This window comes from Maniola jurtina, chromosome 9, assembly GCF_905333055.1.
Source record: "Maniola jurtina chromosome 9, ilManJurt1.1, whole genome shotgun sequence".
Taxonomy (NCBI): domain Eukaryota; kingdom Metazoa; phylum Arthropoda; class Insecta; order Lepidoptera; family Nymphalidae; genus Maniola; species Maniola jurtina.
The window spans coordinates 8,080,739-8,096,937 of record NC_060037.1 but is presented as its reverse complement, the minus strand read 5'-3'; the positions used below and the strand labels follow the sequence as shown (position 1 = coordinate 8,096,937).

Sequence of the window (16,199 nt, the reverse complement as noted above, 5' to 3'; positions counted from 1 at the left end):
GTTTAGTGTGAACGTGCTTAAATGGATACGGTGGTATCGGGGTTCTTTAGGCACATAATAACATGTTAAGTAAATAGATTTACATTTATTTCTTACATAGAATATCATTTTGTCGTACGTACTAATATATCGAAATAGTAAGCGTAAATTACCAACTTTCTGTCAGAATTATAAATAACTTACTAGATTATGCCCGCGGCTTTGTTCATTCATAATGTCCTTGTATTATGGTAGCTCTAGGTTGAAATCTATAGAGCGCATTTTGACTTTGATTAGACTTAAGTTTCAGTTAAAATGAGACAGATTTATGCCAGTGGTATAACGCTGTCTCGCTTTGACAGTGTCTTAAGTCTGAGCAAAGTCAAAGTGCGCTCTATAAATCTCAGCCTTAATGTACTTATGTACGTACTTACTTATTCTTAACGACTTCGATAAAACAATATTTTTTAATTTAAAATAGATATTTATCTATTTTATAGCTACGTATCTACAACATATTTTATAAAACTCTAGAAAGACAGGACAAAAACAAAATAAGAACATCAAAATGTTTTAGTGCTATTTATTTTACTAAACATCGTTCTCCTTATAATAGAGAAGTGAATTGTATCGAAATTTAAAAAAAAAACCATTTGAAATTGTCCAAGAAATCCGAAAATATATTCAATGTACATACACCTTCCTCAAATATGTGTAAAGTATAATATTTCGTATTTATAAGTATATTTTATTTATAATTAATATATTTTCACAGCTTCTTTACATTAAATGAATAATATAAAATTATAGTGTAAAAATATATTCGTCGCGTGATTTAATTTCACTAAGTAGGTAGATAAGTATATTATGGCATAGTGGTTAGTGAAGTATATAATAATATGTTATTTTATATATAGGATTATGTATAGGCATTAAGATATTTCTCTCTCTTAGGAATTGTACGATCACTGGTGGGGCCTAAAAATATTTTTGTAAAAAACAGGTATCTTAGAGCGCTTTTGGATTTTATATTTATTTTCAAGGGAATTCAATATTTTGTTTTTAGTTATTTCATATAATAATATTAATATTATGGATATAATGCAATTTTAAGGCATATCTGTCTATTTTTTAAAACCACGTCAAAACTTAGTATAGTGAGCGATAGGTGTAAGTATATGGTGCAACATTCAGAGTGCCTATCTCTACAAATAAGAAAGATAATATTGTCAAGCGAGTCACTAAGTAAGCTAAGTACGTTAGTTTTGGAAGAACACAGATTTTGACGAGAAAATATCTATATTAAATTCCATAGATATGTAATTTGCATCTAACATCAATGAAAATGCACTTTTTACACAAATATTTAATTAAGATAGGCCTTATATCTTTGAAGAGTGAATTCTAAAAAATATTTCACGTTTCGTTGAGAGGTATTTTTGTTAACCTCCATTTAGAGGGAATAAATGATTGTGAATTGAGGGTCAATTGCATACCCATAGGTTGTGGTTTTACGAATAAGTTACTATTAGGCTATGGCATTAGTACAAGGTCAAAACATATTATCATGAGTGAGATGGAACAAATTCGAACAAAGGCTCTGTGAACGGGGTTTGGCTTTACTGGGTGTATTCATCGACAGTTGAGTCAAACATTATTTTAATTTTAATTTTATATAGGTATAAAAATAACTTTCTACTGTTTTGCACTAAAAATAAAAGTTACAGAGTTTTTTCGATTTTCAAAGTTAAAGATTGTGGGTAGGTTAGGTAGAGGCTACCTTGAAGATATAATCTAATTCTGCATGGTCCGATTTTTGGTAGATTTTTTCCTGTCGATGTTTAGACCTAGTAGGTAGTCAAAAACAGTTCACAGATCTGTTAGAATTTGCTCTAGGCTAGGGAACTCTAAACTAAACTAACCCATCTTTAGGTACCTACTAGGTACCTACGTATTTATAAAAGTCTATTATTTAGCAAGGAGGTACCTATACGACTTCAGTACACAATATAATAATTATATTAGGCAATAAAAGACTACTTTCAAGATATCCTTTGTACGTACCTAGCTATTATGTTGGGTTTTTAGCTTAATTGATTTAAAAGCGTATGCCGGCTATGCTGTCAAAACGAAAAGAATATCTTAGGAAAATTAAAGTAATTAAAGTAAAGGAAATATTTTCCAATAACTTCCACGAGACTGTATGTATGTTTGTATCATTATATGTATAGGACTGAGCCTCCGTTAACTAGATACTGGTGATTGGTGAGTGAACTTACAATTGAAAGCTTCGTAGTTCTGATCCCTGCTTTAATTATAAATTGTTATTGTCGTATCTAAATCCTAATACAGGATTTACGCTCATTGAAATAGGAAATAGGAATGTCGTGAGCTGGTCAATAAGACCTCAACATTTGAACTTCGGCAAAATAAAAAATAAGTTTTGAGATGAATTTTCTGGGTAGAATTAACAAGGTATGTGTAAAGATACGAAGTTTCAAAGTTTTTTATGCAGAAAGAAAGATCAAAATAGTTAGGTATTTTGTTAAAATTGTCTTTATTAAAAAAATCTATTTCTTGGCTACCTATTTACTCGTAAGTAAATTTAATTTTTTTTATAGGTCTAAAATGGTGAAAAGTTTAAGTAGGTTTAATGTACAAAAGGGTAATTAATACCTATAACTCGTGTTTTATTAGGAATCATGCGTACATTTTGAGAACTCTCTCGCCCATTCTAAACTTTATTACACTGGCTTTCTGTAAATCTGTCATTACTAACTTTTAATTTGTTTCTACTGACTTTATAAAAGATAGATAAACATTTTTATCACGAAATAGTTGTGCGTAGTAAATTTTGAAAAATAAATAATTCAACAGTATTTATAATTTGTAAAAAGATATAGCTATTTGAATACGAAGAAACAACGATGTCGGTAGACTAGTTTTGTAGGGAAAATTCACTAAAGCACAACCTTGGAAGAATAGTACCTAGACGCGCTTACTTACTAGGATCACTTAAGAGTTTTCTATAAATCGTATAAGGCAAAGTGTTAAAGTTTGGGGTTTTTAGATGACAAAGTAGTTTAGATTAAAAAGACAGATATTTTTCTAATTAAGTACATTACGATTACATATTATATTTTTACAATAATTAATTTAGATACGACGTAAGCTAATACATATTTAAGATTTATTTATTTGATACACACACTTAATTTGATTCATATTATTTATTATTATTGGCAGTATCTAGACGTTCTTATGTGGTCGTTTGATAAAAAGTAGTATACCTACTGCCAGTAGTGGTGAGTTAAGAAATAATTTTATGCTACCGCAAATTATAAGCTTTTATATCCCGGCCACATTAACGGCCAACAACGCTATGTTTAACGGCGTTTCTTGTAAAAAAATTAAACATTCAAGTGCGGAAACTCAGTTTAACGCGTTAATTATCGCGATTGTTGGGCGTTGACGTTAACCTTAATGTGGCCCGAGCATAAGGAAAACTAATATAATTTAATGGAAGTGCTGCTAGTTATATGAATGAATGAATATACTTTTATTGTACACCAGAAAATTTACTACTTGTACTTTAGCTGACTGAGTGACTGACTAACTGATTGTTTTAAAAACGGATAGGTACGTCAGAATACGTGCTCGGTCGTTCCATCATTCAGCTTCACTCAACAAACGGAAGCATTCTAGATACCTCCATTGAAAATTAAACATTGTTAGTTTGCGTTAAGAAAGAAGTCTACTTGCGGTAGAATATCATTATTTTTACACGACTGCGCAACGCGAAGAGTGTTATTTAACTCATCACTAGTGTTAGGAAAATGCTTTTTATTAAATAAACCACTAAGTACTTGGGGCCGCCTAAACACTTTCTAATTTATTTATTGAATGGGCGCTCAGGATCGACCAGGATTTATTGATACCTAAAGATATTGTACAAAATAAATAAATGTAAGTATTATGAGTAGGTAGGTTTATATAATTTCAATATAGAGCTGGGCATAAACCGTGACAAGAGCACACCACCACACATCCTTTCGTATTCTTCACCCGCCCACATCCTGCGCCTTTTTAAAGTCAGTTCAGCGGGATGGACCGCCATACTGTGTTTGTTAGTAAGTGCCTACGAACACGTCTGCCTCTGGTTCTGTAACAGACATAGCCTGTCCACTGCCGCTGTGGTTGGCTAGTTCTTTGGGTTATGCTGGTCACTTTGATTCTCCTACGGATTTCCTCGTTACGGTTTTTAGGGTTCCGTACCTCGAAAAGGAAATTCGATTTTCATAGTAAGATAACTATATCAAGTAGGGTATCATATGAAAGGGCTTTACCTCTACATTCTAAAACAGATTTTTATTTATTTTTATGTATAATAGTTTTTGATTTATCGTGCAAAGTGTTAGAAAAAATACCCGAACTCTCAGTGCGCGAGTCTGACTCGCACATGGCCGGTTTTTTCCCTCAGAGAGACATCCGACATAGTCCGTTCTATAACACGTAGAAACTTAGACGTAGAACTCGTCTTGTCTGTTTATTTTTATTTTATTCCATTACAGGTTAGCCCATGACTGCGATCTTACAAGGTACGTGGGTTGTACGTGGTACAGTCTAAGATGGACGCGAGTTAACTTGGAAGAGGGATGGCACTTTTATGAAACCGGTAATCTTAACTTATCGGTTTCTACACGGCATCGTACCGGAACGCTAAGCCGCTTTTTCTACGGAATATTCCTTCCACATTACGAATGAGATCAATAAAGTCAACATTGTTTGTGGTTTCCCGCGAATCGAATGGGTTTCAAACGAGTTCTAGTTGGAATTTCTGTGAGGTGATTGGCGGTGCTTTGGCTCACTATCCGTCGTCTTTGCAGTTGTAAATCTACGTTCTGTGTCTTTTACTAGACTTATTTGTTTTAATTAGGTGATTATAATAACTTAATGTGACCACGGCATATAAAGGTACCAAGGCAGTTTTATTTAAGTACATACTTATATTTCACGATCTACGGTAGGTAAGTAGGTATCTATCAGGCTCTTACTTTACATTGCTATTGGCTTTATTTTGTGCCACCGGACGGGATTATAGAGGATGTTTAGAGTTGCCAAGTATATAACTGATAAAGACAGGCAATATCCAGATATTTACCTATATCGACAACACTGTACGATTTTCACGTACAAAAAGGAAAAATGTTTGGAAAGATTGAAATAAATAAATTAATAATGATTTTCAACTATGTTAAATCTGGGTTAATAGGCATCCCGCGAGGGCTCAAGGCGGGATGGCTAATATTTCCCCAGAAGATGGATGTTTTGTAAAAGCCGAGCGGGTTGGCAATCCTGGCGATGTCTCTTGACTGATTACAATGATTTGGCGGGTCATTCATAAAAATTGCTATATTTCGAGTGTTTTAATATTGGGTGGTTTTTGGTGGCACAATTTTAATTAGATTTAGCAAATATGTATTGGGTTTAGAACGAAGGTAAATATTGTTTAAAACAATGTAGTAATAAAATTCTGCCTTAACCGATAAATGTACTTATACAAAGTGTGTCTGATACATTTATAATACCTATATAACTATTATATGTTCGCTATTCAACATGATAGACGAATACCTACATTTGAGTATATTGTACAAAGTATGAATCGAGTTGTCAAAAAATTGGTCTTAGATGGCCAGGATTTGTTTGAGAGAATGATAGAATGGTATCCCTCTGGCCTTTTTACGGCTAAAACATTGATTTTAAGTCCTAATCATGATATTTCAGTATTAGTAATGCTGCCATGCAACTTTACACCTAATGATATTTAGATCATATTATATCAGACAATACTCCTCGGTTGTGCGAATAAAACGGGTCCTTCTTAAAACATAATGCATTCTTGCATTATGTTTAAAAAAATTACTCATAGTTTATTTTCGTCACCTTGAGATGCACAGGGCGGCAATTTGGGTGGCGATACGGAGGCATATCATAAGATCTCGATGACATTATCGCGTCGCGTGCGGTCTTTATATTATAGGATCTATATTTATTCGCTATGACATTGCAAACATAGACCACGTTCAGAAACAAGTCCACGAATTCACCGTGGATCATTTCGGACGAATTCATACGCGCGTTGGTGGGGTAGCTACTGGGCGCCAATACATCGCGTCCACAAGCATCGTGCGAATTCAAAATACGCACGACGCAGGACTCTCGACTCGCGCGTACAACGCGGGTCGCTAGCGCGATTCGAGATACTACAGACTCCTTGGTTGCGTCCAGTTAACGCGCGAACTTCAGAGCAAGTGTCCGTATGAATGCCCCCAAATGCTGTGTGTTAGGACGCATCTTACGTGCGAAACGATTCACGGCAAATTCGCCCCTTCCGGACAAGGTCTTAACAACGCGTTACACGTTCATTCGATGACAGATGTAAAGTCCGAAAGAAATGTGCTTAGATTTTGTACGTCTTCGTAGCGAATAACCTTTGCTGAATGTTATACGCCCGAACGCGCGATTAACGGTAACATGATCGAGATCTCGAAGGGGACATTAGAGCCGTCGTGGAGGCGCTAGTAGTCGTGACGCTCCGGCGACGGCTCCCTGGATCAATCGGGCGACTCGTCGGCGGCGAGCGACGTGGCCGGGAACAGCGGGTACCAGCCGTACGTGCGCTGAGGCAGAGTCAGCTTGTCGAGGCAAATCTCGACGCCGCCCAGCGCGAGGTTGTGCTCGAAGCCTCCGCAACGCTGCCACAGCATCACCACCAGGGTACGCCCCAGAGCCTCACTTGCCTAAAAAATAAAATAAAATAATTTTTAATTGTAAAAGTCTCGAAAATTCGTTCTAATCTGTTTTAGGTCTATAATTCACCATCATCGTGATCAACCCATCGCAAACTCACTAAGTTTTGGGAACAGGTCTTCTCTTGGGATAGAAGGGTTTAAGCCATAATAGTTCACCACGTTGGCCCCGTGCGAATTGGTAGATTTCACTCCATTGAACACATTGTGGAGAATTCTAAAACATGCAGGTTTCCTCACGGTTAAAGCAAGTGATATTTAATTGCTTAAAATCATGCGAATTAGAGAGTTCTGAAAGTTATAGGTGCGCCCGCCCGGGATTGAATCTCCGACCTCTCCAATATAAAGCATAATTATTGTCTATAATTTAATTACCTGATATTTAAGTGTTTGTTTAAAATGAGGCTCTGTTGTGCGGCGAACCACTCGGGTCTTGCGCTTGTGCAGCCACTTGTCACCGTCGCGGAGGTAGCACTTCACGTAAGAGTCGGGCACTTCGCCGTTGACGCCGTACACCCGACGCGCGTGAGATACCTGTACATTTTGATGTTCTTTTAGTGTAATTAACAGAAAGGATACCCATATATAGTACATTTTTTCTTAGTTTGCTTAAAAGATAAATAAATCGCCGAAATCTACTCGGGGAAACCCGTGAGCGACGCGATTTGTCAAGCGCTTTAGCATTCTGGAGTTGGTTTTTTACTTCTGAAATCGTTATGATTTGTTATGTCTGAGTAATGATGATTTAATTGTCAGTTCGCAGTAACAGGATGTCGTAGTGCTCCTCTTACACATTTTAGTGAAAAGCTATTCGTTTATTTTTTAAGTAAACTAAACATATTAAAGAAAACTGAAGTAAACTGTATAGCAAAGAAAATTGTTCTCATATTTGTTGATTCAAGTAAAAAATAATTTGAGTGCAAATAATCAATGGGGCAAATACGGCTGACAGATTAAGAAAAATAAGACGAGTTGTTAACCTCGAGTTCGAGTTGTCCCTTGATCATGATGATGCTGATGTTGATCTCCGCGTGCAGCGGCGGCAGGTGCGCGTTGCGCGGCGGCAGCTGGCCGGGGCCCAGCGGCACATCGTCGTCGTCCGCCACGGCGTCGCACGCGGCCGCCGCCGGCACGGCCGCCCACATGCTGCCCTTGCGCCCCGTCGCCGTGCCTGCGCACCACACACGTACTACCCTCCGCCGCGCGCCGAGCGCCACGACGACTAACGAACACTACTAGCGCGCCGACAACGCGGCCGAACAACTATGTTGAAACCCTCGTATTGCTCTATCGTTTCAACGCAAACGTCAACAAACAAAAACCAACAATTGTGAACCATTCAATCAAACATTTAAAATATAAACAATACACAAAGTAAGCACGTCAAACAGCATCGTGACGATGTTAACAGTTTCGATAGGTTACATAGATCGTCGAACGGTTCCGTTCCTAAACACAGAAATGAAAGAAGAAGCGTTCAAACGTGTGCAGCCAAGAGTGTATTCGAGGTTCTAATAGTTGCTGGAAGCGGTCTCGAGATCGTTAGTATGATATAAGCATTCCGTGTCATGAGCAGCCATAAACTGTAACAGTCTCTGTAGTAGGTAGGTATTTCCATTCAGAAGTATTGCCATGCGGCCCGAAGCGGCGGCCGAGCCGGGGCGCCCGCTCGAGGTGCTCTAGTGCCCTGGTGTATGAGTTGACTGTTCGTACTCTTCCAACTGTGTAATGTCTATGACCTACGAGTAGGATTATATGTACAAGAAATCTAATAGAATGCGCATCGTAACAATGAATGACATTCGCAGAGGTAATGAAATCCGAAACGTCCTAGGCGACACAATGCCATCGAGGTGAACGTAGACGGACAGCCGAACAGACGGTACACAGAGACAGATGAAGTGAGCGTGATCGCCCGCGACCGGGCATGCGTCAGGACAGAACAGAACAGACACAGTGAAGTGATGAGAAGCATCGGGCGCAGCCACATTAAACGGTGCGAGCGCGCGGCCGCCGCGCAAGCTATGTATGACCCATGCTACTACTTGGTCGCGGAACCCCAGTCTGCTTCGGGCCCACACCGAGCGCGCCAAGTATCGTATCGCGTAAGCGATAGCCTAGAACGAGATAAAATCCTTGGGAGCGTTCGGTTCCGGAGCGATCGACGGAAACAGATTGGGGTGCGGTCGGCCGTCGGACGTCACAAGGGATCTGTACACCGACGCCGCGCACGGACAAGCCCTGCAGGGCAGGCCGCGCGGCGCGGGCACGGCAGTCGCTTACCGAGGTGCTAACGGTCCGTCGCTGCTGACCAAACAAGCAACACAGTACATGTCAGTACCCGCAATGTTCGCATTATCTAGGGTGGGAGCGGGGCTGTCGGGACACGTGAATACAACTAGTAGCGATCGGTGGTTCGGTGGTGGTGTAGAATTTAAGCGGATAAGGACTTTCAGAGGAAATATAATCCTAAATAAAGTTTATTAACTACTAAGATGAAATAGTCTCCTATAGGATAAAATATGGAATAGCAAGTAGGAACTTTCAAGATAGAGGTAATTTTTTTATTAAGTTACGATGCATTCTAGATATTATGTTACAATAAGAATAAGTTATTTCGTAATGATAACTTAAGCCTATTTTGAATTAAAGTAAAAGTACTTAATAAAACCTAATTACAGAAAAAGTTTATTAGTTTTATTCTTAAATTTGAATTAAACCAATCATAATGCATGAAATAAATTTTATACAAACTATTTGTTTCTAAATAGGAGTACCTAGGTATGCGTTAAAAATTCAAATTAAATGTTATCTATTTACATAATAATATGGTGGATATGTTTTGCAAATGTAAAGATGGATTCACAACATGCTTGAGCCGGACCGTGACTTGGCTATTGAATCGTTAATTAAGTTTGTCCGCGATCGAGACATGATCTTACATTAATAAAATTAGTATACCAATGTTGATGGATCCACGTGAATCCACCCTAAGGCCGGCCACATATTATGAGAAAAAATCTGTTAGAAAAAATTCTGACGAGCGCTGGAATGCTCATACATCTTGAAGACCCTGAAGATTGTCAAAATTTTGGCGGATCGAACGTCCACTTCTAAATTTCGCACTGTGAGCGTGACAGAAAATTTTCTGACATACTATTTCTGATATGATAATACACGGCCGGCCTAAAGGTCACAATTTCTGGGTTATGGCACACACAAAACCCTATGACTACTGCATACTTACGCCTGGCGGTAGAGCCAGAGAGCGACAGCGTGCGCCCGAGCTCGCCCTTGACGGCGCGTAACGAGCGCAGAATATCGTCCGGGTCGCGCCGCACGCACGACGATCGGCGCCGCTCGCGTCGCGAGCACACGGCGGGGTCGACGGCACCATCTACGTACAGTTTTTTTTAACTGATCGCACACTTTGCGGCACCCGCAAGATGTGCAAATGTGTGAGGCTTCTGACTGAAGAACTGCGGATGATGTATGGTGTACAAATCGGCACTACCGACTAGAGCTGCGGATGCAATGTACTGAGAAATGTGTTATGCCTCTCGCAGTTACATACGATTACCACTAACTTAAATTGTTAATTACCTCGTTGTTCAAGAAACAAGCTATAGCTACAATTTTTTATTTGTCTTTAGAACATGAGGTTTTGGACCGGGCCAGAATGCTATTGGATTTTCAGTGAAGTGCGTGTTCTCTTAGAGATGATTCTATTTAGAATAATGTATAAAACGGAAATCATATCATTTTTAACCTTTCTCTTGTTGCTGAAATGAAGAGCGCCTTGAACCTGGCAGTGACCGCGAGAAGTCCTTTCCTAACTGATACACTTCCACCTCCAATGTTTCGGACTGTGAGGATCCACGGCGAGACCCCGCTACCCAAGCGTGGTCTGGATGTAGAAGTGACGCACACTCGCCGATTGAGTCCATATCATCTAGAAAATACGTTATGGAAATAGAAATTCTTTATTTACTTATCTAGTTTTTATTCTATAGAAACTCTTTATTTAGAAAAGTTTGTTTTCAAGGTGAAACTTAGGATACGAAAAGTTTAAATTTGAATACGATATGTTTAAAATTTAAATCGTGGAAAAACTGTATACAAATTAGGAAGAGGTCCCGTTCAGAAAATAATTTGCAGAGCGTTCGATTTCGTGTTCTTATGGAAAAAATATAAATAAGAAGGTTATGTTATTTGAAATCACTCACGTAGTAAATTCTTTTCAAAAAAGGGTGTTGTTTGCATTTATTTTTTATTTTTATTGCAAGATGCGATTTTATTGCGCTTGACAACAATCATGATTAGTACAAAGCAAAAATGAGGTCTAAATTGGAGAGCGCTTGCCTAGAAGATGCCTATTTACTCTTGCTTTGAAGGTTTTACGAGACAAGAAACACGGACGCCAGAAGGGCACATCTTAGCGGTTCGTATTAGAAGCGTTGAGCAGAAACATTTTAATGCCAGGAGGATTTGGACAAGGTTAAATCTGTACCTGAAACGGAGCGGTTTGAAGCAAAATCTCCTCTCCTCAGAGCTCGACCACCAGTTAACGAGCCCCGAGGAGACGCGTTCGCAGAGCGGGTGCCGCGTTCCTCCAATGTCCACCACACCGCTCGTTCTTCCGCGAATGCTTTTTCCAATTCCATCTATGAAAAGATACAACAATTCGATATTTGCCTCTGGTTTTTACTCGACTGCGGCAAAGTCAAAAGGAAGGGTTATGATTTTAGCAGTCTGTGTATATATGTATGTTTGTATCCAGATGCTGTGTGTTCCACCGTAGCGCCTTAACTTCTGGGCCGATTTGATGAATGAGGTGTCAATTGATTCGTTGTAGAGGTCCGGGTGACATAGGCTATAGGATGTTACATCAAAAAAAAGTGGGGGGTCTCCAAAATTTTTTTTGCTATTGTATCGAGTAGGATGTCAAATGAAAGAGGAAAAAATTTTGAGTTCATAAATAGAAATGTACTACAACATTAAAATATACTAAGTGACAGAAAAACAATTTTACTATACCTAATATTTCAGCGTTTACTAAGACGATCATAGTGGGGTTTTAGTTTTTTTTTTCAACTTTATCTTCTTGGCATTTCTACTTTATTGTCATAAGAACCGTGCATGAGGATCAATTTCTAGTAATTTCACTAATAAGTCTAGTAAGTAATAATAAATTCTGTAGATACCTAAGTGCATATTTTTATGGATTAATAAAATATTTCGATGAAAGTAATACTTACTCTACTTTAATTTTAAAGGAACAACTTACGGTACATTCCCCGATGAGTACGGGATCAATGCCAGGGCAGGCGTCCCACAGTGTGAGTTCGAGTGCTCGGCCAGCCAATAGATCTGCGGTGAGCCCTCCGAATCCAAGCGTGGCATTCCATACAGGGCTGCAAGATGCGGATGCTGGGTCTGTTTCCACGGGAGGGCAAGTTTCACTGAAAAAGGAGAGAATATTTCGGTTGAAAGTTGTTACATGAAAGTTATCATCAATTCACCGGCCCACGACAAAGCATAAGCCTCCTCTCAGAATTAGAAGGTTTGAGGCTATTGTCCAGCACGCCAGCCAGGTGCGGTTTGGCAGACTTAATACATCTTTTGGACAGTATGTAGAACTTACAAGTATACAGATTTCTTTGCGATGTTTTCTTTCATGGATAAATTAAGTGATATTTTATTGCTTAAAACCCACATAACCGACTGCAAAGTTAAAGGTACATATCCGGCAACAAACCACGAATCCACGAAAATGCATACATACCGACCAAACCAGAAGCGTGACAATTTAGAAATTATAAACTCCCAAATTGCCCCTGCCAGGAATCGAACCTAAGACCTCCACAGCGTTCACCACTACACCAGGGAACTCATCAAAGTATACTTACAGTGATGGTAAAAGACGAATTCTTGCAAATGCTTCAGGCTCATCTCCGTATCCTAGCGTATGGTCTCGAGGAGGTAGATCGTCCGCCGCGATGAGAACGACAACCAGTTTACGTATTTCGCTCTCGAACCAAACTTGTAACTGCGCACGCGCCGGTGGACGCTCGCGAGCACGCTCGGCTCGATCTTGTTCCTGTATATGCAATGATCTTAAATTTAGAATTCAAATTATAGGTATATAGTATATACATAGTAATCAAATGTCACGTATATAGCAATTATGAATTTCTAAAAATAGGTTAACAAAAACTATCACAAAATTATTTGTTTTAAAATGGAAGTTGTAAGATGAATACGAGGAACAGGAAGGTACGTTTTACGATACGCACTGATATCTAAATCAGTTGGATCTTTCTGAGGGAATGCATCGTAACATGCAGCAACGATTAGCTATTAAGTAGAAGGTAATGACTAATGATCAGCAACTTTGTTGTTAGAGCCTCATTAGCTCCGTGCTATCATACTTTTATTTTATTATTAAGCAAGATAGCTTATGATTTGATCAATTTCACTTAGAATACTTCATTAAAATAACATGCGTCGGGCTGAGGCATTTCTATTCATACATAAAGTAATTAATAAAATCTGACGCTCTCATCCGCCATGCAGAAAGCTTTGTCATGCTAGTATTCAATAGACAAGCCGCGTATATCATTTGATTTATGGACAAAGTTGACGAGTATAGTTTTAATACCTACTAGAAAATGTTTAGCGGTAAAACACAATTTTTCATTGAAGAACGTATCTAATTAAAAACTGGTTAAGTACGTGGCAAAACACGCATAAGGTAGGGTTCCGTAGTCATGTTTATAAAGACTGTCATACCGTACACCAAAAAGAAGAATAATCAGAAACAAAGTTGTTTCTTTGTGAATTTTTTCTCTCATTAGGTAGGTAGGTTGGTGTATCTACAGTTTGCTCCAAGTCCAATTTTACACAATTATCTTGGGTAACGTCTAAAACTATATTTATCTTAGTTATTTATTAATTTGATCATAGTCGTTATATAATTAAAAAAATCTAGTATAATTTCCTAATTAGATGTGCTATAGAATATTCCAGATTTTTCAATATTCTACTTTAGGAGTTAGATGCTGGGAAATTCAGCTCACCTAAAATTGCTACTTTAGGGCTTTTTCTTTCATAAACGTTCGATTTCCGAAAAACTATTTAAATAACAAATCTCAATTATTTTAAACTCCTATTTAACGAAGTTTTTTTTTCACCGTTGATTTTACATGTTCAGGACCATGACAGGTTTTGTTTCAAAATTTAAGTTTGACTGAGCCAAATTTTTACTTAACAGTCTTCAAAGTTTCTGTACAAAATGGTACAATGTATGCACAGATGGACAGACACACAAACAGTAAGACGGATTGGACGAAACTATAAGGGTTTCTCGTTTTACTACGGAACCCTAAAACTTACTAGTACTCTCTATTCTACATTTATTCTACGATTTAATTATGCAAAGTTTAGCGGTGGTTCTAATGTGTGGATGTTATGTATTTTTGAAAATGCTTTATGATTATCATAATACCTTCTGTACACATCAGAAGGAATTTAATTAAAAATAATATCCAAGATACTTGAGGTAAGTAGTGGATGTTAAATAATATTATTATATTAATAATATAAACCTCGTCACATTTAAAGAAGTAACTGAAGATAGTTTTATAGGCTCATGGCTACTGAGCCATGGCTCACTTCATAGGCTCTGCTGGGTCATAGGATAGCTTACTGTATAAAAAATGATTACATCCTAATATGTAACAGTTAAACGCTCCTTATCCTAGTTTCGTGCTCTGAGCCGGATCAATGCACGTATTAGTTTGTGCAGTGTCATGCATTTCTCTGTCGTAGGTAAGATGTATTGAGGCTGAACATTCAACTACTATAGGGCAGAGCGGTTATGTACATCGTGTATTGTCGCATCACGAGTCAGAAGCATCGGTGCGCGCCTGTCGCTCAAGGTGTTTGCGGTCCGGCGGTTGCGGTGTACCGTGCTGCCACCACTCGAAGCTCCTACGAGACTAGTCATTGCAAACGTCTCGGACAACTGTGCGGCATCACACTACACTAATCAACAACAAAAATTTGGTAACAGACACTCGATGCGCAAGACATGGACGGTACAAACTGGAGTTTGTAGAGTCGACTGCTATCGGTGTAAACATGAAGTTTGCCGGCCGGTATGCTGCTCTCACCTTGCTGTGCGTCTCTTGAGAAGCATCTACTTCTTGTATTCTCGACGTTGTTGTATCTAATCTTCGATTAATCGTCGTCGAAACTTGTGTCACTTAATGAATTCAAATGAAATGGATTGTGTTGGTTCGTTCATCTAGCGCGTTTAGTAAATTTAGAAATGCATGAACCTGTTATTTCACAAGCTTTTTCACTCTATAAGCGATGGCGGTTCTAGCTGCACTACATTAATTGTATAGTTCTTTATCGATTTATTAGAACATTAGGCTAGTCATCCACGAATATCCTATAGATAGATTCCGATGACGGGATGAACCCTATGCTACCATCGAGCACTAAAACTCAGCGTTTGTTTAAACTTACTGATTATATTGCGATCGTTCGTATTGAGATTTGCCGATTTTTCCCTACTATCCACCCGGCGTCGTTGATGAGATTATGAAATTGGTCGGGTGATAGAAAAAATAAAAATCTGAAAATAAGTACGCAGTATTTTTTCATACACTTCACTTAGGGTAACACCATATAAACGATAACGTAAGTATAATAAATATAGGCAACAAACAAATTAAAAATATAATTGGGTAAATATTTTCAGTGATTAAACAGAGCAACCGTTGTTCTACTTAGTAAAATGTTAACAAAGGTAAAGTATTCCTACGTTATATAGAAATACTAATCTCTTATAACTAGTCTAACATGGAAGATGTTAAAGTGATTAGTACTACAGTATCACAGCAGATCAATGTGGAGACCAGCCCCTGCGCTTCTTCCTCCATTAAATGAAATTTATGGCGCCTCTGTGCTGACATACGTGATATTGATATGAAGAAAAATTTAAAATGTATGTACGAAATCGCCTTAAACTTCAATTTAATATATTTTAGGACAATTACACCTATTATGGTTAAATTAAAATAGCATCAGAGACACCAATTTATACTTAATATGATTTGATTCTCTTATAAATATTATCAACATCAAACTTAATTGAAAATGAACTTCGATTCTTGGAGCATTCTTAAATTTGAAAATCATGAACTATAATAAATATAAGATTGACAAAATTAAAATTTATGTCATTGTATTGTATATCTCGAAATATTTGCCCAGAATGATGGTCCACCAATCAAAAGTACACTCAGAAGTAATAGTAAGATCACAGCTATACTGAACAGTCTGAGAAGCGCAGTCGAGGAGGCACCGAGTGACAGTCTCTACCAGATTTATGAAGAA

The 16,199-nt window shown here is 38.1% G+C and overlaps 1 protein-coding gene across 1 annotated transcript in view; it reads right to left on the bottom strand.

Moving 5' to 3' along the window:
- Window positions 1-4,414: 4,414 nt before the first annotated feature.
- Window positions 4,415-16,199, bottom strand: part of LOC123868260 (regulating synaptic membrane exocytosis protein 1) — a 152,350-nt gene continuing 140,565 nt past the window's right edge. The window contains exons 13-20 of the mRNA XM_045910696.1: window positions 12,701-12,891; window positions 12,079-12,253; window positions 11,302-11,455; window positions 10,561-10,743; window positions 10,039-10,188; window positions 7,772-7,962; window positions 7,167-7,325; window positions 4,415-6,782 (exon numbers count right to left, since the gene is read on the bottom strand). Coding sequence (XP_045766652.1) covers window positions 6,597-6,782; window positions 7,167-7,325; window positions 7,772-7,962; window positions 10,039-10,188; window positions 10,561-10,743; window positions 11,302-11,455; window positions 12,079-12,253; window positions 12,701-12,891 — 1,389 coding nt within the window. The 3' untranslated portion in view covers window positions 4,415-6,596. The remainder of the gene's footprint in view (window positions 6,783-7,166; window positions 7,326-7,771; window positions 7,963-10,038; window positions 10,189-10,560; window positions 10,744-11,301; window positions 11,456-12,078; window positions 12,254-12,700; window positions 12,892-16,199) is intronic.